Source organism: Delphinus delphis, chromosome 20, assembly GCF_949987515.2.
Source record: "Delphinus delphis chromosome 20, mDelDel1.2, whole genome shotgun sequence".
NCBI lineage: Eukaryota > Metazoa > Chordata > Mammalia > Artiodactyla > Delphinidae > Delphinus > Delphinus delphis.
Genome location: NC_082702.1, coordinates 1,533,285 through 1,559,494, shown reverse-complemented (window position 1 = coordinate 1,559,494; position 26,210 = coordinate 1,533,285). Strand labels below are relative to the sequence as shown.

The 26,210-nt window shown below is 41.3% G+C and overlaps 1 protein-coding gene across 1 annotated transcript; it reads right to left on the bottom strand.

Moving 5' to 3' along the window:
• Nucleotides 1-9,529: 9,529 nt before the first annotated feature.
• On the bottom strand, nt 9,530-23,610 carry LOC132416359 (zinc finger protein 419-like). Its single transcript, XM_069540254.1, has 5 exons — nt 23,548-23,610; nt 17,969-18,394; nt 15,108-15,146; nt 13,742-13,868; nt 9,530-12,456 (listed from the first exon to the last, which is right to left on the bottom strand). Exons 1-5 carry the CDS (start codon nt 23,608-23,610, stop codon nt 11,126-11,128), a joined length of 1,986 nt encoding a protein of 661 aa, XP_069396355.1. The 3' UTR covers nt 9,530-11,125.
• Nucleotides 23,611-26,210: the final 2,600 nt, after the last annotated feature.

The window sequence follows — 26,210 nt, the reverse complement described above, 5'->3', positions numbered from 1 at the left end:
CAACTACTGAAGCACACGTGCCTAGAGCCTGTGCTCCACAACAAGTGAAGCCACCGCAATGAGATGCCTGCGCACTGCAATGAAGAGTAGCCCCCGCTCGCTGCAACTAGAGAAAGCCCGTGCACAGCAACGAAGACCCAACACAGCCAAAATAAATAATAAGAAAGAAAGAAAGAACACCAAATAAAATGCCTCATATATGACTTCCTGCAGTTACAGGTAAGTCCAATGTTTTAGAAAAAGTAAACAAAGAAAGCAGTCTCTCTGGGAAATATTTAAGGACTGTCTGACCTGGAGTTACAAAAAGATACTCCCTTGTCTCAAGGTGGGACAAATATGTGGTACCACTTACATTCCAGATCTCCAAAAGGGATCAGGCTGAGGGAGATTCCAGTTGAGCCCACACCCTTACTTAGCTCTTTTCCTTGCCTTGTACTCTATCATTAAACTTCTCCTGTTAATTTCCCCTAAATAAGTCATATGTCATTGAACCCTATGTCAGGTTCTGCTTTTGCAAAACCCAACTTTAGGCAGAACACATTTGGTCAAAACCTAAAATATTAATCATGTTAAGTATGTCAGTGATATTAAGTTTCTTTTCCATGAGAATATGAACAAAGGCCAGGTAACCTGCCTTAAATGTGTAACTGCAGAATCAGACTAAAACTGGCCCTATCCTGTTTGTAACAAGATACTCAGTTGTTTCACAAAGACAACAGAATAAAACCACAAGTTACGTGGCCAAACCATGCACTAAGATTTCAACCACAAACAACACTCAGAACCATAGTTTCTCCCCCTGTCCCTGCATGTAATTCTCTTCTTTAAGAGTGACTTTGTCTGGTTTTGGTATCAGGGCAATTGTAGAATAAATTTGGGAGTGTTCCATCCTCTTCAATTTTTTGGAATAGTTTGAAAAGGACTTGTATTAGCTCTTCTTTATATGTTTGGTAGAATTCCCTTGTGAAGCCATCCAGTCCTGAAGTTTTATTTCCTGGGATTTTTTTAAATTCAAAAAAAAAAAACAAAACAGAATATACATACTTTTCAAGTGCACATGGAACATTCTCTAGGATAGACCACATATTAGGACACATAACAAGCCTTAACAAACTTAAGAAGATAGAAATTATTTAAAGTGTCTTTTTTTTTACCACAATGGTATAAAGTTAGAAATCAACCACACAAAGAAAAATGAGAAAAAAAATGATTACATGGAGACTAAATAACAATGCTACTAAAAAAGCAGTGGGTCAACGATGAAATCAAACAGGAAATCAGAAAATACATTGAAACAAATGACAATGAAAACACAGCCTTACAAAATCTGAGATGTAGCAAAAGCAGTCCTAAGAGGGAAGTTCATAGTGATACAGGCCTTCCTCAACAAGCAAACAAACAAAATCTCAAAAGAAAACCCCAACTTAACCTACCACCTAAAAAAATTAGAAAAAGTAGAACAAGCAAAATCCAAAGTCAGCGGAAGGAGCAAAATTATAAATGTAAGAGAGGAAATAGAGATTAAAAAAAAACAAGAGAAAAGATCCATAAGACCATGAGATGGTTTTTTGAAAGGATAAACAAAATTGAAAACCTCTAGTCAGACTAACCAAGAAGAAAAGAGAGACGACCCAAATAAACAAAAGAAGAAATCAAAGAGAAGAAATAACCACTGATACCACAGAAAAACAAAAAAAGTAAGAAAATACTATGATATGCCAACAAATTGGAAAACTTAGAATAAATGGACAAGTTTCTAGAAAGACAGAGCCTGCCAAAATTAACAAGAAGAAAGATAATTTGAACAGACCAATCACTAGAAGTGAAATACAATCTGTAGTTAAAAAAAAAAAAATTCCCTGCAAACAGAAGTACAGGACCAGATGGCTTCACTGGGGAATTCTACCAAACATACACAGAAGAACCTATACTGATTGTTCTCAAACTCTTCTGAAAGAGTGAAGAGGGAGCCCTCCCAAAGTTACAAACACCCTGATACCAAAATCAGACAGACAATATCAAAAAAGAAAATCCCCCAGGGTAAAACCAATAATAGTCTGGAGTGAAAGAGACTTGTAATCTATGGCTCTACCATGGTCCCTCCACTTACAAGCAATATGAGCTGTGTGTCACCCCATCTACCTGGGCCCCATGTTCTCATCCACAAAATGCTCATACATTTGCCCTGCCTACCTGGGAAGGTTTATTTTAAAATTAATTATTTAATTAATTATTTAATTTTGGCTGTGTTTGGTCTTTGTTGCTGCACGTGGGCTTTCTCTAGTTGCAACGAGCAGGAGCAACTCTTTGTTGTGGTGTGCAGGCTTCTCATTGTAGTGCTTTCTCATTGCGGAGCACAGGCTCTAGGCATGCAGACTTCAGTAGTTGTGGTGCATGGGCTTCAGTAGTTGTGGCTTGCAGACTCTACACCGCAGGCTCAGGAGTTGTGGCACAGAGGCTTAGTTGCTCCATGGCACGTGGGATCTTCACGGACCAGGGATCAAACCCCTGGGAAGGTTTTTAAGTGTGATGATGTAAAAGCATTTTGCAAACTTCTAAGCATTCTACCAATTTAAATGACTTTGAAAAAGAAGAAAAAAGAATGAAAATCACAAGCCAATATATTTGATGAATATAGATACAAAAATTCTCAACAAAATGTTAGCAACAAAATCCAACAACACATAAAAAAGATCATACACCACGACCTAGTTGGATTCATCCCAGAGTCACAAGGATGGTTCAACATATACAAATCAACCAATGTGATACACCACATCAAAAAAAGAAAAGACGAAAACCACAGATCATCTCAATAGATGCAAAAAAAGCATTTGATAAAATTCAATGTCCATTCATGATAAAAAAAAACTCTCACCAAACTGCGTATAGATGGAACATATCTCAACATAATAAAAACCATTTATGACAAATCCACAGTTAATATAATACCAATGGTGAAAAGCTGAAAGCCTTCCCACTAAATTCTGGAACAAGACAAGGATGCCCACACTCACCACTTCTATCAACATTGTATTGGAAATCCTAGCTACAGCAATCAGACAAGAAAAAGGTAAAGAGGTAAAATGGTCATTATATGCAGATGACATGATACTCTATATAGAAAACCCTAAAGATTCCACACAAAAACGATTAGGACTAATTAATTAATTCAGCAAAGTAGCAGGATACAAGAGTAATATACAGAAACCTGTTGCATTTCTTTAAAATAACAATGAAGTATCAGAAAGTAAAAAAACAAAATCCTATTTAAAATCACGTCAAAAATAAAATAAAATAAAATACCTAGGAATAAACCTGACCAAGGAGGTGAAAGACACTGATACTATAAAACATTAATAAAGGAAACTGAAGATGATTCAAAGAAATGGAAAGATATTCCATGCTCTTGCATTGGAAGAATTAATAGTATTAAAATTGCCATACTAGTCAAAGCAGTCTACAGATTTAATGTGATCCCTATCAAATTACCCATGACATTTTTCACATAATTAGAACAAATAATCCTAAAATTTATATGGATCCACAAAAGACCCAGAATTGCAAAAGCAATCCTGAGTAAAAAGAACAAAGCTGGAGACATAACCCACTGGACTTCAGACAATACTATAAAGCTACAGTAATCAACATAGTGTGGTACTGACACAAAAACAGACACATAGATCAATGCAACAGAAAAGAGAGCCCAGAAATAAACCCACACACCCACAGTCAATTAATCTTCAACAAAAGAGGTAAGAATATATAATGGGAAGCAGACAAGCTCTTCAGCAAAGGATGTTGGGAAAGGTGGACAGCTGCATGTAAATCAATGAAGTTACAACACACCCTTACACCATACACAAAAATAAACTCAAAATGGCTTAAAGGCTGGGACTTCCCTGGCAGCCCAGTGGTTAAGACTCTGTGCCTCCACTACAGAAGACACGGATTTGATCCCTGGTTGGGGAACTAAGATCCTGCATGCTTTGTGGTGCAGGAAAAAAAAAAAAAGGCTTAAAGACTTAAGCATATGATACCATAAAACTCCTATAAGAGAACATAGGCAAAACATTCTCTGACATAAATCATGTTAATGTTTTCTTAGTTCATTCTCCCAAGGCAAAAGAAATAAAAGCAAAAATAAACAAATGGGACCTAATCAAACTTATAAGCCTTTGCACAGCAAAGGAAACCATAAACAAAAAGAAAAGACAATCTACAACTGGGAGAAAATATTTGCAAATGATGCAACTGACAAGGGGTTAATTTCCAAAATATACAAACAGCTCAAAAAACTCAATATAAAAAAACAAACAGGGGCTTCCCTGGTGGCGCAGTGGTTGAGCGTCCGCCTGCAGATGCTAGGGACACGGGTTCGTGCCCCGGTCCGGGAAGATCCCACATGCCACGGAGCAGCTGGGCCCGTGAGCCATGGCCGCTGAGCCTGCGCGTCCGGAGCCTGTGCTCCGCAACGGGAGAGGCCGCAACAGTGAGAGGCCCGCGTACCGCAAAAAACAAACAAACAAACAAACAAATAAACAACACAATAAAAAGCGTGCAGAAGACCAAAACAGACATTTCTCCAAGAAGACATAAAGATGACAAACAGGCACATGAAAAAATGCTCAACACTGCTAATTATTAGAGAAATACAAATCAAAACTATAATAAGGTATCACCTCACACCAGTCAAAATGGCTATCATGAAAAAGTCTACAAATAAACACTAGAGAGGGTGTAGAGAAAAGGGAACCCTCCTTTACTGTTGGTGGGAATGTCAACTGGTGCAGCCACTATGGAAAGCAGTATGGAGGTTCCTTAAAAAAACTAAAAACAGAGTTACCATATGATCCAAAAATCCCGCTCCTGGGCATATATCAAGAAAAGATGAAAACTCTAATTCAAAAGGATACATGCACCTGAATGTTCATAGCAGCACTATTCATAATAGCCAAGACATGGAAGCAACCCAAGTGTCCATCAACAGATGAATGGATAAACAAGTTGTGGTATATATACACAATGGAATATTACTCAGCCATAAAAGAAGAATGAAATATTGCCATTTGCAGCAACATGGATGGACCTAGAGATTATCATACTGAGTGAAGTAAGTCAGACAGAGAAATAAAAATATTTAGGATATCACTTATATGTGGAATCTAAAGAAAAATATAAATGAATTTATTTACAAAACAGAAACAGACTCACAGACATAGAAAACAAACTTATGATTACCAAAGGGGGTGTGGGGAGAGGGAGAAATTAGGAGTATTGGATTAACAGATACACACTAATATAGATAAACAACAAAGATTTATTGTATAGCAGAGGGAACTATATTCAGTATCTTGTAATAAACTATAATAGAAAAGAATCTGAAAAAATTATACATATGTAACTGAATCACTTTGCTGTATACCTGAAACTAACACAATATTGTAAATCAACTATATTTCAATTAAAAAGAAAAGAGCTTCCCTGGTGGTGCAGTGGTTAAGAATCCGCCTGCCAATGCAGGGGACACGGGTTCGAGCCCTGGTCTGGGAAGATCCCATATGCCGCAGAGCAACTAAGCCCGTAGGCCACAACTGCTGAAGCCCATGCACTTAGAGCCCATTCTCTGCAACAAGAGAATCCACTGTAATAAGAAGCCTGCACACCACAGCAAAGAATAGGCCCGCTCGCCACAACTAGAGAAAGTCTGCGTGCAGCAACAAAGACCCAACGCAGCCATAAATAAATAAATAAAATAAATCAATTTAAAAAAAGAAAAAAGTCTCTCCAGATTTTCGTAACTTGAAACTTTTGAGTTTTGCTAAGTTAAGTTAAATGATGGAAGTTTATTGAATATCTAGATCATTCCCAAATAAGACACTGGGAAATTAATTACTGAACATAGGCTTCCTTCTACAGGGAAATTAAAGATATTTAGGACTGTTAATAAATGTTTGGCCAGGGACTTTCCTGGTGGTGTAATTGTTAAGAATCCTCCTGCCAATGCAGGAGACACAGGTTCGATCTCTGGTCTGGGAAGATCCCACATGCCGCGGAGCAACTAAACCTGTGCACAACAACTACTGAAGCCCATGCATCCCAGGGCCCGCGTGCCACAACTACTGAGCCCGCGTGCTGCAACTACTGAAGCTCACGCACCTTGAGCCTGTGCTCTGCAACAAGAAGCCACCGCAATGAGAAGCCCGCGTACCCCAGCGAAAAGTAGCCCCTGCTCGCCACAAGTAGAGAAAGCCCACACGCAGCAATGAAGACCCAACACAGCCAAAAATAAATTTTAAAAAAATATATGTTTGGTGCCACAGGAGACATTTTCTATAAGAAAGCACTTTTTAAAAGAAATTATAAATAGTATTTATAAGTTTGCCAACTTACAGAATGCTAATGTAAAAGATAGTTCAAAATTGCTTGCTTCTTAGTTTTCACTTTAAATTAAGGTTTTAAAGGTGAATAATTCTAATTAATATATGTAATGAAAAACACTAAAAATTACTAAGGAAAACATCTTTGTATGCAAGAAAAAAGAAGGTACAAGGAAAAGAAATACACTTAATTAAGAGAAAGTAATTTTGACCTAAAGAGAGGTTAAAAAGAGAGAGAGATAAAGAGAAGGCATAGGAAAAAATCTGAAGGTAAAAAAGGAAGTTATAGAAGGTTTGTGGAAAAGAAACCCTGGGGGAAGGGGGGAGGGGTTTGTGTGTGGTCAGGAGTAAGAATAGAATAAATTTAATTGAGTAAATGAATTTTAAGGGTAAGATGGTGCTAAAATCTAAATTTGGTTTCGTCTCTGTTGAGGACAGTGTTTTCTTAGAATACTGTTCAGCTATTGGGACTTCCCTCACAGTCCAGTGGTTAAAACTCTGCCTTCCAAAGCAGAGGTTGAGGGTTCAATCCCTGGTTGGGGAGCTAAGATCCTACATGCCTCATGGCCAAAAAACCAAAATATAAAAAAAAGAAGCAATATTGTAACAAATTCAATAAAGACATATATATATATATCAGCTATTGATAGCAGATTGTAAAGCTTATCTTTTAAGTAATCTATTATAACTTCCTGTATTTGCCTTTGAAATCTTTTATTGTCACTTTGGTAAAGTGCATAATTAAACATGTTTGACAGTGACTTATGATACTTCTTAGTCAACTGTTTTAAAACCTTTTTGATATTTATGACAAAATTCCCAAGGATCAAATTCTAATTCAGTTTCTTCTGACCTCTAGTGGGCCCCTGAAGAATCTCAGAGTCAGAGATATTAAGCTAATTAGGATTATTTGCTATGTGAAATTACATGGGAAGCATTGCCAAATGAGTGGTGATAAACCCTCCCAGGTTATAATGTATGGGTAAATGTCTTTGATATAAATATTCTAGATATTATATGAAATTTCTAAAATTTGACTATGTTCTGTTAGTCATAATTCTTAAAGTAAAAAAAAATCCACAAGTATAATGAAAATAGGTTACAGAATTAGAAAATTAAGCAGAATAAGAAAATTGACAAGGGAAGTAACCAGGAATACTGACAGGAACCACAAGGGGAAGTTAACAAAAACATATGTCAACAGAATTTATCGTGGGAATTTGGAAGTTTGCATAAACCTGAGAGTCTGACAACCATGACATTGTTGAGGTCATGGGTCAATCTACTCGTAATGACCTCCAGTGAGTCACAGACAATAATGATTGATAACTTCCCCTTATCATAGAGGTTCTGTGAAGGCACAGGAAGGGTCTAATTTAAATGCCCTGTTCTCACTGAGTGTAGGATGATTCAATTCTTCTAAGAGGGTGTATGGTCCAATTTTTTTCTCTCTAAAAAAATTATAAATGGGGACTTCCCTGGCGGCAGCGTGGTTAAAACTTCACTTTCCAATGCAGTGGGTGAGGGTTCGATCCCTGGTCAGGGAGCTAAGATCCCACATGCCTTGTGCCAAAAAACCAAAACAAAAACAGAAGCAATATTGTAACAAATTCAATAAAGATTTTAAAAATGGTCCACATCAAACCAAGAAAATCTTTTAAAAAAATTATGTCTTTGAGATGAAATCACAATAAAGTAAAGAGGATATAGAGGTAGACGATAGATAGATGACAGAAGAATGGATCCATTTTTATAGGTGAGGAATGGAAGCCAAGGCCCTAGGAGGGTAGAGAGTGGCGATTACTGATAAAGAGGACATCTAAGTACTTGAGATGTAATGAACAGCCTTCTGCCAAGGATAAAAATTTAGAGACACATCATTAAAGTCTCCATGACACAACATGCCCCTCATCAGCAGATACCACACAGATACCACACTAGGCCTCTACTCAGAGTAGGAACTCATCTTCTTCATCTTATTACTCACAACCTACCTTATCTTGAAGCCTCTACAGTGAACCCTGTTTATGGTCAGTGTGTTTAGTGAGAAGCCAGTGAGACAAGTTTCAAAACAATGCAACTGAGGAGAAAGGGGAAGTGTCAGGCACTCCTGATGTACGTTGATGAGGGGCAACATTCCTCTGGTTTCCTCAGCAAATGCCTTTCCTGATTTTATGGCTTTGTTCTTATCTGTCTATATCTATGTATCTATATATATATAACCTTCCTAAGGTGGTTCCTTTTTTACTGTCCTGACCTCAGGAAGTGAAATTTATTTTAAGAATAGTTATTGTTGGGTTTCCTGACAAATGTTTTCTAAGAATCAGATACCTGAAGAGATACTTACCAAATATGTATTTGCTCCCGTAACAAGGACTGCCGTGGCAGAAACTGAGAGTCTGCAATGGGGACACAAAAGCCCGAGATAAATGTTTAGAACCCAATGATGTCATCTGCTCTTGGAGGTGATTACCACATCACCTGTAAGTGCACTGACAGTGTCTGCAGACAGAGAGGAGACAAACTCTGAAAAACATTTGGGACTGTGTAACTACCAAGAGCTATTAAAAGTGCTTAATGAGATAGATATCAGGATTTCCCTGGTGATCCAGGGGTGAAAACTCCACGTTTCCACTGCAAGGAGAGTGGGTTCAATCCCTGGTTGGGGAAATAATATCCTGCATGTCGCACAGCCAAAACAAACAAAAAAAAAAGGATAGATATGCATCAGGAGTGGCAGAAATTGATGGCAGAAAACCTGTTTTTGAAATAAACAATCAAACTCCCAATGGAATGTGAGAAAAAAAACCCTCTGAGATCTAATAAGAGAAGGAAGCCAATAAAATAACTATTGGGACTTTTTAGTTGATTTAAAGGCTTTTTGCAAAATATGATTTGTCCCATAACTCAGAGCATTTTGAGGGTAGCGAAACTGAAGGAAAAGGCAGGGTGAGGAGAAAGGCAGGGTAAGGAGAGTTAGAAAGTATACCCACAGTTGTGCAATTGAACGTTAAATGAGCGTTGTAATTTTGTTATGTATTTCAAGACATCAATATGTACCATAGGTGTTTCAGACATGTTTCTAGGAATATGAAATATATCAGTGTACAACATGTAAATACATATTCCCCTACTGGAACTTAGTCTGTATTTGATAGAAATATACAATAAGCAGTTCATCTATGATATTAAGTTGCATAGTGTAATAGAAGGTAATGGGTTCTAAGGAAGTAAGAAGGGCAGCAAATAGGTGACGAAAAAATTAGGAGTTTATGATGGGTCCAGACACTAAACTGAGTGTCCATATTTGGACTCATAGTGAAGATGAAAACTGTGGACATATTTTAGGTGGTTTATTTCTTCCTTTCCAATTGCTAAATATTCATTATTTTGTCGTATATTTTTGTTGTTGTATTGAATGAAATTGGAACTCCAGGATGATACTGAATAAGAGAAGAAAGAGCAGCTGTCCTCCTTTTATTCTAATGGGAATACTTTAATAATGGTTCAAAGGGATAGTATTTCTAATAGCTCTTTGTAGATGTTATTTATAAGATTAAGAAGGATCACTACTAGGGAGTTCCGTGGTGGCCTAGTGGTTAGGATTCCGGTCTTTTGCTGCCATGGCCCAGGTTCAATTCCTGGCCAGGGAACTGAGGTCCCACACGTTGCCCCCCCCCCCAAAAAAAAGAAAGATCACTTCTGTCCTTAGTTTTATATCTCTCTAAGTGTAATAGGTATGAACAATTCATAAATTGAAGATTTTTTAAAATTCCCTTTCACAATAAGATGTAGAAAATACCTGGAGATGTGTAAGACCTACAAACAGAAAACTAAAAAAGACTGCTAATAAAAATTAAGCAAGATCTAAATAAAAGGAGATCTATCAAGTTTATAGATTGGGACACTCAGTATTTCTTTCTAAATTGAAGATTAAATGCAATCCCAGTCAAAATTCTAGTAGGATTTTTTTGTGATGCACAAATTTAAAAGTGGATTCTGAGCTTCATATTGAGGAATTCCCTGGAGATCCAGTGATTAGGACTCTGTGCTTCCCTGGCAGGGGGCACAGGTTCAATCCCTGGTTGGGGAAGTAAGATCCTGCATGCCACAGCATGTCCAAAACCACCCCCCCCCCCCAAAAAATAAAGTCTTTCTCTGGAAAAGTGACTAAAATGAGAAGAACAAGTCTGGAAGAATATTGGTAAATATTTCCATTAGAGGACCTTAATCAATAATCCATGAAGAAACATCAAAACTCAGTAATTAAGATGACAAAATTATATGAACAGAAATTTCAAAAAAGAAATATGGCTGTCTGATTCACTTTGCTGTATACCTGAAACACAGCATTGTAAATTAACTATACTCCAATAAAAACTAAAAAGAAAAAAAGAAATATGGTTGGAAATTAACACATGGAAAACCACTCACATTGTATCAATAGGGAAATGTTAGTTAAAATCACTAGATACACCTATGACATCACTGAAATTAGAAAGCCTGAACATACCAAGTGTTGGTAAAAATGTAAAAAACAGGAACTCATGTTCTGCTGCTTCTCGTGAGACTATAAAAAGATACTACCATTTTAGAAAAGTTTGACTGGCCACATATAAGGTATACATTCACCTACTCTACTACATAGGAGTTGTGCTGCTAGATATTAACTCAAGTGAAGGAAAGCATAAGTCCAGAAGGCATTGCCCCAGTGTGAACTTTGTTTTTTGTGAGCTTGGAGCTGCTTACAAAGAACTACATTCATAAGGCTTTTCTCTAGTGTGGATTCTCTGATGGACAACAAGACTTCTTCTGTAGACAAAGACTTCCCCACATTCACTGCACATATAAGGCCTTTCTCCAGTGTGGATTCTCTGGTGGACAACAAGACTTGTTTTGTAAGTGAAGGGCTTCCCACATTCACTGCATTTAAAAGGCTTTACTCCAGTGTGGACTTTTTGGTGCTGAACAAGTGTATACTTGCGCATGAAGGCTTTCTCACATTCATTACACTTATAGGGTCTTTCTCCAGTATGGATTCTCTGGTGCTCAGCAAGTTTAACTTTGCCGTTGAGAGCTTTCCCACATTCGCTGCACTCATAACACCTTTGTGCAGTGTGAACATTCTCATGTCTATTGAGGGCAAAACTGCTTGTAAAGAATTTCCCACATTTGTTACACCCATAAGCCTTCTCTAAAGTGTGAATTCTCTTATGCACAATAAGACTTCCTTTGTAGACATAGGCTTTCCCACATTCACTGCACATGTAAGGCCTTTCTCCAGTGTGGATTCGCTGGTGATAAAGAAGCCTTTTTTTGAAGACAAAGGACTTTCCACATTTGCTACACCCATAAGGCCTTTCTCCACTGTGGATCCTCTGGTGCACAAGAAGGTTATTTTTGTACAGGAAGCACTTTCCACATTCACCGCACTTATGAGGATTTTCTCCAGTGTGGATTTTTTGGTGCTGAACAAGTGAATCCTTGCGAAGGAAGGCTTTCCCACATTCATTACACTCATATGGTCTTTTTCCAGTGTGGATTCTCTGGTGCTCAAAAAGTTTATATTTGTGGGCAAAGACTTTCCCACAATTACAGCATTCATAAGGCCTTTCTCCTGTGTGAACTTTCCGATGATGAATAAGACTGGAGCTGTGTCTAAAGAACTTCCCGCAGTCACTGCACTCATAAGGTTTTTCTCCAGTGTGAACTCTCAGGTGCTCCGTGAATTTAAACTTTTTACTGAAGGCTTTACCACATTCGCTGCACTTGTGATGCCCTTGCCCAGGGTGAGAGACCTCCCTGCTCTGCCTGCTTCTACGTGGATGCTCTCCATCATGGGAGGGCTGGTGCTGGGGAAAGCCCAAGCTGCCTAGGAAAGCCTTCTCAACGTCTCCGCACGTGAACATATTGTCAGCCAAGTACAAAACATCTTTCTCCGCCAGGACACTCGTAACAGAAGTAAGAGGCTTCAGGATAGATGGCTCCAGCTTTGGATTCCTGTTTTCCGTCACTTGTTCTACAGAAACACATTGTTCAGAAACGGCCTCCTCAGCTTCTACTCCATGCCAACAACCTGAAAGGAAAACAAAAAAAAACCTGATAAAGTGCATGGAGACTTTTGTGGGACAGGAGCCCATTATAGCTTTTGTATGACACATCAGAGAAGAAGTCCATTGTGCAGGATTCAAACAAGGGAGGCAGACAGGTAGAAGAAGGGGCTACTGTGAGTACTAGACCTCTGATGGTCACAGAATAGGGAGAGATCTTATAAACAGCAAGAACACAGGACACCAGGATATGGCACTGTACTAGGAGTAGAGGCCTGGAACAACCCACTCCTCGGCCAACGGTGTTCAGCAGAATTTTTTGGTGGTGACAAGTGTATTGGGTAGAATGTGTGTCCCACTCCAGGAAAAGGCATTCACACCATTCACACCTGACTACCAAGAGTTCAAGGACTATATAAGTACTTTCACCTCCCAAGATACATTAAGAAGAGACTATTAGACAACATTGCAGAGTGAGAGGAAAAGGAGAAATGTGGATGACACTGAGATAGAAAGAGCCAGGAGAAAGAACCCACAGTAGATACATAAAAGGGGCAAAGTGTCAAAATGGGGAAGAACGATAGAATGAGGTACAGCCATGATGAGTTTAAGACTAAAACAGTCGTGGAGAAAGGACATTTCCCTGTAGGATTAGAACTCATCAATGTATCACGCCTTCCTACAGCTCCTACTCACCAGGCCCAGGATGCAATTAACACTCCTCCTATGACTAGAGAGGGCCCTACCTTGCCAGGCACCCAGGGTTGCCTCCATCCCTCAGCTCAGGCTGGGTGACTATGAACACTACCAGATCAAAGTCCTCAGAGGAAAATAGGGCCACTAGGAGAAAGACACTGGCCCAGAGTGAACCAACCAATGACAGGCTTCAGGAAAAAGATGTATCACTAGAAGAACCTTAAGGAGTCTTGCAAACATAATCTAGGGTTGACCACAAGTGGTGACCATGTAAGTGTCTGTAATTTCTGACACAGGCAGTGCACAAAAAAAAGGTTAGAACATGTGACACGGATCTTGCACACATCTGAACAGTCAACACAACAACTGGTGGCAAAGCTAAGTGGTATCAGTCGGGCAGGCTTCAAGCCTCTGAGACCAAAGCCTTCTGTGAAAGGCTTCAACATCTATGGTATAGGGCTGAACAACACACAGGGTGGGGGAACACAGCTCAAGTGACAGGAAATCAGGGAAGTAAGCAGTGTCCAAGGTCCAGGCTCGGAAGGATGGAGTGAGCCATGCAAAAAGAAGGGCAGAGTCCCATACGGGGCAACGGTGTGGAACAGGGGTCCTTACCCAGGGAGGCTATAAGTGACAGGTTCTCCAGCATCACGTCACAGTACAGGAGTCTCTGAGCATTGTTAAGGAGACCCCACTCCTCCTGGGAGAAGGACACAGCCACATCCTCAAAGATCACATGGCCCTGTCATGAGGGGGACAAGTGAGTTCACAGCAGCCTCTGCAACCAGGACCCCCAGGTCATGGTTGTCCACCCCAGTAACCCAGCTCAGAGGACACACCAGGTCCTGATGCCACAGGAAATTGCTAACATTACATCATTCAGTTAAAACAGAGAGGGAGACAGGCAGTCTCACAGACGCTCTGTGGTTGCCACACAGACCCCCAGCCACTCTCCTCAGAGTCAACTCTCCTGAGATCACACAGATCACATCACATACAATGACACTTGTGCTCAGACACCTGGAGTAAAGCCTGGGGACAAGGGCTCTAAGTCCATGCTCACACTCCCTCCCTCTCCACTGCCCAGCCCTGCAGGGTCACAGCTCCCTCACGTGCCTGACCGTGACCCCAACCCCACCCCACGCCACCACCTCAGCCCCAGGACTTCAGCACCTCACCGTGTTCCCCACATGCCACCCAGCACGCGGTGCTTCCCCAGGCCTCTGTGGGACCTCCCACAAGACACCCCAGCAATATCTCAGACTCAGCATGGGAACATGGAACTCTGGACAGTCCTTCTGTCCATTACTCCTACTTCTGACTTCCCATCTCAGACATGGCATCCCCACCGTCACCTAGAGGCAAACATCCTGGGGTCATGTCAGACTACTCTCTCTCAACCTGTACAGCAGAAAATCAGCTCTACCACAAACGAGATTCAGAGACTCACCTCCTCTCCTGCTGCAGAGCCATTGCCAGGATCCAGTCACAATCGACATTCACCAGGACTGTGCCCTCCACTTGGCCCCCAGCTCCACCCTCACCCCCAGTCTTCCTCTCGGCAGGCAGAACAGCCTCTTCAGACCCAGTGTCAGATCACTTCCCTCCTCTGTGGCCAACGTGTCATGGACCCGCCCCCTCAGGAGAGGCCCAGCTCCTCAGGCTGCTATCCCAGGAATGACTCATGCCCCCAGTCTTTATCAGCCCACGTCATGGGTTTGGCAGTTCCCTGAAGACTCCCCTCTCAGTCTCATCTCCAGTCTGTGCCCAAGGACATGTTACCACTTGACCTTCTCCATTGGACACATGGGAACACCTCCATACAACTGCTGGATTTGATTAATTATCCTGTGCCTGAGATGGTGCCAGGGCCCAGACCTAAGGGCCCACAATCCCAGGACAACACTGTCTCCTATATCTGTGTGTCAGGACCAGGGGTAGGGATGACGTGTGGGTAGGTACTGGGGTTTCTTCCACTTACCTGTCCAGGGGCCATAAATGCTGCTGCTACCATGGGAACCTGTGAAAAGAGGGAGGATCTGAGATAAAGGTGATCATGGTGTGGATGTAAAGGCTGAACTGTTTCCTCCCTTCCTTTTCCTGGAGATGAGTCATCTGAGGTTGACCTCTGACCTCGGATCCTCAGTCTTCAGAGCTATAACTTGACAACTCTATGGCCCTGAACAAAAAGACTCAACGTCCCTGAGACTCAGTGTCTTTATGTGTATAATAGCAATATTTATGGTGCCTATCTCATGATGTTAGTGTAGACATCAAATGCATTAGTGCATATCTAATGCTAAGACTGAGCTATTACTGAACACAGGATTAACATTTCTGTAAATGTTTTTGAAAACTGGGTATTTCCTACATGTCTTTCAAGTCATTATATAAATGTGACTTTTAATCAATACCTTGAGGTTTCTGTGATTTCCTATCTGACACCAAATATATGATGTCTCTTCCACCACCAATGATCTGATTCTATGATACCAACTGGGTGACTGACATTTAATCATATTCTGACACTACCTGACGTTAGGGACAGAATTTAAAGGTTTAAGGACGCAGTCCCATAAGACTGCCCTCTTTAAAGAGGCCAGTTCCAATGTCTGGTTCCCAGGCTAATGGTACTTCTGTTCTACTTGGCTACAAATTCAAGATTTCCCATGAACCTTTCCTAAGTTATGATAATTTGCTAAAAGGACCCACAAAAGTTAGGAAAACAGTTTTCTTATTTCTCTGGTTTATTATAATGGATACAACTTAGGAACAGCCCAATGGAAGAGATATCTAGGTCTGGGGGGGTGGGGCGCTAGAGGGCACCATGGTGTTTCCAGGCCCTTTCAGTACATGCCACCCTCCCAGCACTTCCACCATTTCAATGTGTTCACCAATCTGAAGGAACCTTGAATTTCATTCTTCAGCAGTTTTTATACCTAGTCTCTAGTTTCCTTCTGATCCTTGGGATGCCCCAGTGTTGGGGGGTTGTGGGGGAGTATAAACTTCTAATTGCTTAGTTTTTCTGGTGACCAGTCCCCTCCTGAGTCTACCTAGGGGCCCTGCCCTAAGTCACCTCATCATAATAAACTCCTGTGTGACAAAATGGGGTCGTTGTGAAAAAAAGTCCTAACCCCCAGGAAATTCCAAGGGGTTCAGAAGTCTATGTGAAGAGCCCAAGGCAAAAACTAAATTATATATATATATGTATTTATTATTATTTTATACACAGATATATTAAGCAGTTATTATTTGCTTACACAAGATTAACTTATTAAATCTATACCTTTTTAACTTCGTAGTTTCCTGGGAGAGCTGAGGCACCTCTGCCCTTGACTGGGCCTGGGCTTCAATGACTGGTCAACATTGCCCACTTTTTGCTGGCTCAAAAACGAATGCACAGTCGGCTAAGTGTTCAGAGGAGTGAATAAGGAGTATAAGGTATACTCCTTATACCCTTGCTTCCCCAGAAAGCTCTGGAACCACAGAACCCTCCCATCTTCAGGTAGCCTCAGAAAGTCTCACCTGTTCTGCACTGCCCGCCAGCCCCAGGTCTCTCTTCTTTCATCTCAGGTCCCCTTTCCCAGAAAAGTGACCAAACTTTCCCTCTTAAATTTGAGATTCAGAATTGGCCGGAGTCCAGGACTTAGTCTGTAACCACATGGACATCAGTGAGCCACAGACCTCCTCCTTCAATTCCAGACTACAGATTCCACCGGCCCCTATGTTACCTCAACTTTGGAATTTCAGAAGCAGCATGTCCCGAATCCAACTTTTAATCTCTCCCTGAAACTGCCTTCTCACATCAGTTGCTGGTCTCAAGTCTTCCAGATGCTCAGCCAAAAGAAAATGCTTATTGTCCTTTACTCTGTCCTTAGGTCAGAGCCACATTCACTGCACCAGGAAATCCTGCTAATTATCTTTAAGAATTATTAAGAATCTTATTACTTATATTCCTTCGTAAAAAAAATAGTAAACAGAAACCTCAATTAGAGTTGGCACACCAGAAGAGGTCAGCCCTCACTGACCTGAAACAATAACGGAATCCAAAAGGATGAAGACTCCTTCTTTCCTGGAAAGGACTCAGCCAATGAAAAGCAAAGCCATGGACTCTTTAAAAAACAAAAAACCCATGGACTATTTGGTGGCTACAGCCCTTCTAACATCCTTTTTTAATCTCCATAAAAGTGATAGCCCACCATAGCTGCACACCCCAATTGCAATTCCCTAATGATTGTTGGGGGGGGGAGGATGGGAAGGAGGAGAGGGGCGGAGTGTGGGAACCATATTTGCAATAGAAATAGCGGGCAGTCTATTTGTTTCAGCTCAACAACTTCCATAGGCACCACTCTGGTCCAGAAGCCACCTTACTCTCTGGAGTGGAATGCACTGGGCTCTCCCAGGTCTCCCTGCCTCCACCCTCAGAACCCAGTCTGTTCCAGTCTGTTCTCCCCTGAGCAGCCTTTGGAATACTTTAAAACTCTAACTCAGACCGTGTTCCTGATTTATTCACAACCCTCCGCAGCACCCAGAATGCTGACAGTTGGCCCAGACTGTTGACTCCTCTCTAAATTCTCTGTTCCCTGCATAAATGACTGGAACCCCAGGTTTCCCGAATGCTCCCGGCTCTTGAGCACCTCCAAGTCTTTGCACGGGCCAAACCCACAGCCTTTAACACGCTCCACACTGCGTCAAACAGCCTGTCAGAAATGGGACCACCACACACGCACACCTAAAGTTCTGGAAGCAGGGGACTGAACCCCAATGCCCTGAGCAGGAGACCCTCCCTGGGGGCTTGAGATTTGGGTCAGGATTGGGTGGGGGGGGGGGCGGGACAGTCACCTGGGCCGGGTCCTGCACCGCGTTGGTTGACATAGGACCTTGTGGGCGCGGTGGTGCCAGGAGACGTGCAGGATAATGGCAGAGACCTAGGCCGAAAATCCCGGAAGTGGGTTCCGCAACCCGCTCACTCCTGGGCAGTGCGGACGGCGCCCCTCGGGTTCTTTCCAGTTTCTCTAAGCTCGGCTCCACCGAGTGATCCTGAGCCTCGGGTCCTGCAGACGGCAGCAAAAGCAGCCAAACGACCTCCTTCAGGAAGGAGCCGGAAGTCCCGCCCACTCCTAGTTCACAATCCCGGAAGAGTCCCTGTTCTGGTCCATCACTGGTGTGGAGAACAAGGCCGGTCCGCACACAATCTCCTGGGTAATGTAGTTCCCATCGGTCCACGGAGTCGGGGGCGGAGGAGACCCTCCCCCAAACTCCGGGGCACTAATGGGCCAAGTCCGTGCGGGAAGAACAACACATCAAAGCAGACCCATCAAACCCTGTATGTTTAATCTTTTTAAAATTCTGATTTAACTCATTTCTCAACATAAAAGTTGATACAAGATTAGAAAAAAAGCATTCCAGTTGTGTAAAGACTGAGAGTAGCCAGAGTCCTTATTTGTTGTTTTTGTTTTTTATGAAAACCTTGGAAGTATTTTCAAATAAGAAAAACCAAGTTAATAAGATTTTGGAATAAAAAAGGGAATTATGTGCAATAAAGTATGTTGATCATTGGCTAAAATAAAATACATGAAATTAGAAAACACAACTGTATAGTGGATACTGTCAACCTAAATTAACCTGAGAGACAATAATCAAGCACAACGCGTTACCTTGGGACCAAAGAATTGCAATTCGGGGCACACATTTAAGTAGCAACAAAAAAGATGTCGGGCTAGGCCATCGGTCCCCAACCCTTTTGGCACAGGGTCCGGTTTCGTGGAAGACAATTTTTCACGGGGGTTGGGGGTTTGGGGATGGGTGGGGGTGGGGCGGGGGTGTGGGCTAGGGAATAAACGTAAGGAGCTTTTAAAGACAAAGAGAGGTTTGCATTACAAAGGATTTTAATTGGAGCTGGAGGCAGAAGCTAGTCTCTGCTGAACAGGACTGAGTGCTAAGGCTATCACTACAGGGAAGTAATAGTCCATTAGTGTGACAAGTTGCAGGTGTTTTTGCAGAATCCTTGGAATATTTGCAGGTTGGCCCAGATCAAAAGTTCATGGTTTCACAAGATGGGGAAGTGCAGGAGGTCCACTAATTAATGGCCTCCCAGCTCCATGTTAAAAATCCCTTGACAGGGGACTTCCCTGGTGGTGCAGTGGTTAAGAATCCGCCTGCCAATGCAGGGGACGCGGGTTCGAGCCCTGGTCCGAGAAGATCCCACATGCCGCTGAGTAACTAAGCCCATGCGCCACAACTACTGAGCCTGCGCTCTAGAGCCCGCGAGCTACAACTACTGAAGCCCACGTGCCACAACTACTGAAGCCTGCGCACTTAGAGCCTGTGCTCCACAACAAGAGAAGCCACCACAATGAGAAGCCCGCGCACCACAACGAAGAGTAGCCCCCGCTCGCCGCAACTAGAGAAAGCCCGCGCGCAGCAAAGAAGACTCAATGCAGCCATAAATAAATAAATAAATAAATAAATATATATATATATATATATATATATAATTTTTTAAAAATCCCTTGACAGAAGTGACTCCTTTTTATTTCACATTTCACAACACTATTAATTTGGCATGCCTTACAGGACTTCTCAAAGCAAATATAAAAATTATCACAGCATGTACACAAACTATATGATAATAGCAGACTTCTTTAAAAAAACGTAAAAATTGAAATGACAAGAAAACACTTAGGAAGATATTAAGACATATATAAATTATTAAAGATTTAATATATAAATAATAAATAAATTCGATAATTACTACAAATGAAAGATTTAAAACCTGAGAAGGCAAAATTCTTCTATGTCACTTCAGATTAGAATTATGAAAGCAAACAACATTTTTAAAAAAGTAGTCTTATTTTCCATTAGGAAAATGAAAATGAAACGAATCAGATTGATGAGCCTAAGGAAGTCTGACATTACCAAATGTTGGTAAAACTAAAGAAATTAGTAAATATCACAAACTGCCATTGGGTATCTATTAAAATTACTTTGCAGAAGTGTTTAGCGTTATGCAGTTACTTTAAACCTCTGCCCCTTTGTGCAAAAAATACTTTCTATTGAGACATGCACTACGTAAACCAGTGTATCAATAAGAAAACATGTCAGATATCTCTAAGTAGCACTGCTATACCTACCAAAAGCATGAAAAAAAAAAAAAAAAGAAGCAAAGAAAGATTTCAAGATTTGAATGTAAAATTGAATTAAAAAAATTCAATGCCACGGAGCAACTAAGCCCATGCGCCACAACTACTGAGCCTGCGCTCTAGAGCCTGGGAGCCACAACTACTGAGCCCGTGTGCCACAACTACTGAAGCCCCCGTGCCTAGAGCCCGTGCTCCACAACAAGAGAAGCCACCACAATGAGAAGCCTGAGCACCATAACGAAGAGTAGCTCCTGCTCGCCGCAACTAGAGAAAAGCCCACTTGCAGCAATGAAGACACAAAGCAGCCAAAAATAAATGTTTTAAAAATTCAGACCATGTAAACCTATACAATTATGAAAAAAAAAAAACTTAATACATCTTAAGAGAAAATTTCACAGACTTTAATTTTGGGATATAGTTTGCTTTTACGTAGTGACTCATGAACTGGAAAGCATCCAGTCTAGAAAATAGCGAGGAGCTCTGAAGAGCTATTCAGAATGCACAGATTACATAGACAAAAATACTTGAGAACAAGGAATTCATACTAGGCAATAGCTGATTCGTCATAGAAAGGTTAATTTTCTTTATGTGGGGCACAGGGAAGTTTTGGAACAAGGTTGTGAAAAACTAAAGCTTATCAGGCATATTCTGATTGGCTGGCCTTAGATTTCCGCTCCTGAAAGAGCCAGATATCTGCAAAAAATAGAAATTGAAGTAAGTTTCAGCATTCAGATTTGGGTCTTAGCATGAGCCACTCTGTCTTGGGACTAGTTTAGATATTTTAACACATGACGGGGGAAAAAAAAGTAAAATCACAAACGTTATATTGTTTTTTGGATTTTACGAATAAAGCTGCTGTTACTGTGAATATTTCCACCGAAGTATTCCTGAGTCATAAGATTTAATTTTTCTTAAGGATATACCTACAATTGAGATTACCGTGTCGTATGATATGTGTATGTATAGCATTACAAGAGAGTACAACAGTATTTTCTAAAGTTATTTATCAATTTGTATTCCCTCAAGAAATATATGAGTTGTAGCTGTTTCATCTCTTCATTAACTTGAAATTGTCAGTGCTTGAATTTTAGTCATTCCAATGAGTGTGTAGTAGTCCCTCACTGTGGCTTTAAAATGTGTTTACAATGCTGAGTAATAAGGAGAAGTATATTTTCATTTTCTTATTTACCATTTATACTTCTTTGGTGACACATGCTTTCAGAAGTTTTGCGAATATTTTGAATTGTGTTATTTTTCATTATTGTTATAAGGACCATTTACATATTGAGAATCACAGTCATTTTTCAGAGATAGTTCTTACAAATATCTTTCTCTAGGTTGTGACTTGAGTTCTTACTTTCTTAACTATCTCTTGAAAAGGAAAGTTTTAATTTTGATTAAGCTTCAATTTATTTTCTTTGGTTGATGACCTTTGTGTTTTTATTTATTTATTTTTGTTTATTTTTATAAATTAATTTATTTTTGGTCGCATTGGGTCTTTGTTGCTGTGCGCAGGCTATTTCTAGCTGTGGAGTGCAGAGGCTACTCTTCCTTGAGGTGCGCGGGCTTCTCATTGCAGTGGCTTCTTTTGTTGCAGAGCACGGGCTCGAGGTGCGAGGGCTGAGTAGTTGTGGCTCCCGGGCCTTAGAGTGCAGGCTCAGTAGTTGTGGCACACAGGCTTAGTTGCTACACGGCATGTAGGATCTTCCCGGGGATCGAACCTGTGTCCCCTGCGTTGGCAGGTGGATTCTTAACCACTGTGCCACCAGGGAAGTCCCACCTTTTGGTTTTTAAATAATCCTTACCCTTAACCAAAAACAAGTCCTAAGTCATCTTTTCTACTACATTTTTTCCCTCTGACATAAAGAACTGTGTGTGGGGACTTAAATAAATATATAAATATGAAAATAAATAAATATGAAAAAATAAAATAAAATGTTGATTGCTCAGACTGATGTACATGGATTACCTTTAGCAAGATCTTTCTTTTGCAGACTTCCAAGAACAAATGTAGGATATTTGTAAAAGCTATTTTAACATCGTCTACTTATCCTTGTATGTTACTATTCAATTAGATTTTGTTTGTATGTTTGTTGTGGCCGCACCATGTAGCTTGGGGATCTTATCTCCCTGACCAGGGATCGAACCGGGCCCCCGGCAGTGGAGGCACGGTCAATTGGATTTTTTTTTCTTCCTGCTAACATGTATTATATTTCTGATTGTTTGCCTGGATTATAATTACCCTCTTCACATGCCATGATGGACACACTGAGAAGACGAACGTTTTCCCTTTTTTCTGCCTTAAAGTTTTCAAAAGGAAGTCTCCATTCGTGCTTTGTTATTGATACTTTTCTGACTGTGAATAATTTCCCTTTTTTATGAGAGAACAATTTTATACTCACAGGCTTCAGAAGGCAGCATGAGCTCCCTGGGACTTGATTTCATTATTTCAATTTCATTGTTGTGTTTTGAGGGCAAGTCTCCATTTGTAGCCAATCAAACTGGTTTTCCAATTTACCAGAGCAATGCATGTTTCCCTCCTGGAATAAATCTACTTAAGTTAAATAAAAAGTACATCCATTTAAATTGAAAGCACTGGTATCAATGGCTATCACTAATGTCCACTGACACTGACCACATGTCAGGCCTGTTCCAGGCACTGTCGATTACCACACGTTTAATTCTGACACCACTTGCTCTCAAAGTCATGAAAATACAGCTAATGCATTAAGTCTCTCATTAAGCTCAACTTACATTAGAAGATGCCCCTCCATTGTGAGATGCTATCCTCTGCCTTCTTTCCAGGTAAAAGTCCTTTATTTTTTGAAATGTGGGTGTGAAATGTCCTTTTTTACCAAATCTGTGTGAGCTTTCTAGTCAAAAAAATTTTTTTAGTGATTCATGAAATGCTAACATCTGGGAATCACCAAATCACTGTCCCCCATAGGCTCCCTCTGTTATCCCATTAAATTCTCCCTATCCCACTGACCCCTCACCTCCACTTTCCCCTTCCTGCTGCATGTCCTTTCCTCCTTTGTGTAGCACCCAAGAGTCCAGTTCTGGAGGCCGACTGATGCGTCAAATTCCAGCTTCACTGCTTATGCCCTGTGTGACCCTGTGCTAGTCAATGAGCTGTTTGTGTGTCAGTTTCCTCCTTGGTAAAATAGGATAATGTTGTAGCTGCTGCTCAGGGCTGTAGGAGGGTCTATTGGTTAATGTATGAAAAGTGCATAGGGCAGCACCTTGTGCTCCCTAATGAATGGGTCTGTTGATGGTTACAATCCCAGCTGCCATCATCAGCATCATTGTCATCACCATCCCCATCATCATCATGGTCACCATCGTGCCAGACCTTGGCCCATTCTGGAGCCATGTGGCATAGTTTTGTGGTTATACAGCACAAACCCCATGTACAGCCAAACTGTGTCTCTAGCTTGGTTCAGCTGCTCATCAGTTCCCTGCCTTTCAGCAAGTACATTTATCTCCCTGAGCCTCGATTTCCTTTTATGGAAAATGATGCCTTTCAGGCACCTGCTTCATGGGGAGGCTGTGAGGAAAACCCAAAATAGAATCCTTTAGTGCAAGGCCCACAGGAAGAGATGCCTAACGCTGTAAGATGAAGGTGCAAACCATGTTCCTGAATAAGGAGACCAAATTATGTGTACACAAGGACAGACATGAACTGACTAGATGGTATGTATAATTTTGTTATGCCTGGGCAATTAATTAAAAAGCCCAGGAAAAGTATCAATAAAAACCTTAATTAAAACATAAATATATTTAACATTTCAAATAAAATACTTCTATTTCATAAAACTAGTACAGGCTAAATTATTTTTTCCACTCTGCAGAACTTGTGGGATCTTAGTTCCCCGACCAGGGATTGAACCCAGGCCCTTGGCAGTGAGAGCACCCAGTCCTAACCACTGGACTGTCAGGGAATTCCCCAGTATGGGCTAAATTTAGATACCAATGAAAGAATAGGCAAAACAACTACGTTGAAAAAAATCAGAAAGTGAATGACTCTCAGAGACTCACGGAATCAGACAAGTGGGCATTTTTCGGCATCACAGAATTGTTCTATACCTAGACTGGGAAGTTTTTTCATGTATAAATGCATTCATCAGTCATCAAATTGTACAGTTGATGTTCGTGTATTCCCCTGAAATAAACTTTACATTGAAAAAGTTTAAAACACTTCCTGAACTTTAGTTAATGGCTTGTATCTTGCCATGGCATGGGTAGTGTTTGTGAACCTAAATGCAGTGTAGTCAAAGAAGGCCCGGAAGCAACGGTTCACCTATGTCCTTGAGCACATCCAAGACACAGTTCTTGATTTCTCAATACCTTTCTCTACCAAAAAGAAAATCTCCTTAGAGAAAAGACTGATTCCTGGCAGAGAAAGGAAATTTGCAGGATGAAACTGTAATATCTTTTGTATCAGAGCTAAGTGCACAAAATGTGATGGTGACATGAAAATGGGACAAACCAGCATAAAGGAACTCCCATGGACTCAAATCTGGGAAATTTTGAGATTCAAAACAAATGACGGGCTTCCCTGGTGGTGCAGTGGTTAAGAATCCGCCTGCCAGTGCAGGGGACACAGGTTTGAGCCCTGGTCTGGGAAGATCCCACACGCCACGGAGCAGCTAAGCCTGTGTGCTACAACTACTGAGCCTGTGCTCTAGAGCCCACGAGCCACAACTACTGAGCCCATGTGCCACAATTAGAGAAAACCCACATGCAGCAACGAAGACCCAACGCAGCCAAAAAAAAGGCTCTGAAGGGACTTTCCTGGTGGTCCAGTGGCTAAGAATCTGCCTTCCAATACAGGTTTGATCTCTGGTGGGGGAACTAAGAGCCCACATGCAGCGGGACAACTAAGTCCACACGCCACAACTAGAGAAGCCCGTGCACCACAATGAACACCCAGCGCAGCCAAAAAAAAAAAAAAAAAAAGGGGGCTCTGAAGAAAGCCCCGAGTGAGAAAAATGATCATTTTATATTTTTCTGTACGGCACATTTTTTTTTTTAATTTCTTTTTGGCTGCATTGGGTCTTCGTTGCTGCGTGTGGGCTTTCTCTAGTTGTGGCGAGCGGGGGCTACTCTTTGTTGCGGTGTGCAGGATTCTCATTGCGGTGGTTTCTCTTGTTGTGGAGCACAGGTTCTAGGCACATGGGCTCAGTAGTTGTGGCTCTCGGGCTCTACACCGCAGGCTCAGTAGCTGTGGCACATGGGCTTAGTCACTCTGCAGCGTGTGGGATCCTCCTGGACCAGGGCTTAAACCCGTGTCCCCTGCATTGGCAGGCAGATTCTTAACCACTGAACCACCAGGGAAGCCCCTGTATGGCACATTTTTTCACATTATTTCAGTTAATACTGATTATCTTGTGTAGCTTGAAAACTAGCCTCAAAGGAAAAAAAATCTCAGGACAAATTTCAAGTACTCATATCCAATGCCAGCACAAGGGAGTAAGTCCATGGTGGCAACTGTGAAACCCATACAAACACGAGACCTGCATGTATACATCTAGACTCACCTGTTAAAATCCCTGGCACTTTACTCTGTAAAAACATAAAAAACAGCTTCACACAAACATTTATAAGATCGGACAAGGAGGATCCTTCTCCTTTACCATGAATTTAACTTGGATGTGTGTTTTATTTTACTGGTTTTACCTATAATTCAACCGCTAGAAAGCTGCAGAGGGGGACTTGGAAATGTCCAGTCCTTTCCACAGGGTTAGAGAGGCTGAAACAGTGGAAAGAGGAAAGAAATAGCACTCACCTCAGAAGGCCACAGCCACACAGGATGAGCACCTTGCTGTCAGAGACAATAAAGAAAACAAACCCTCCAACAAACCACTTTCAATACATCAGCCGGTGTGACCCTTTAAAGACATGGCAGATCAAGCCATTCCTCTGCTTCAAATCCTCCAATG

What these genes read in the sequence shown, in the direction of transcription:
- LOC132416359 (XM_069540254.1), bottom strand. Translation starts at nt 23,610, where the DNA reads ATGGTGACCATGATGATGATGGGGATGGTGATGACAATGATGCTGATG. An exon ending in TGATGATGGCAGCTGGGATT is followed by an intron (nt 18,395 to 23,547) that starts GTAACCATCAAC and finishes TTGGCCCATTAG; the next exon opens with TGCCCCGGAGTTTGGGGGAG. An exon ending in GTCACTTATAGCCTCCCTGG is followed by an intron (nt 12,457 to 13,741) that starts GTAAGGACCCCT and finishes TTTTCCTTTCAG; the next exon opens with GTTGTTGGCATGGAGTAGAA.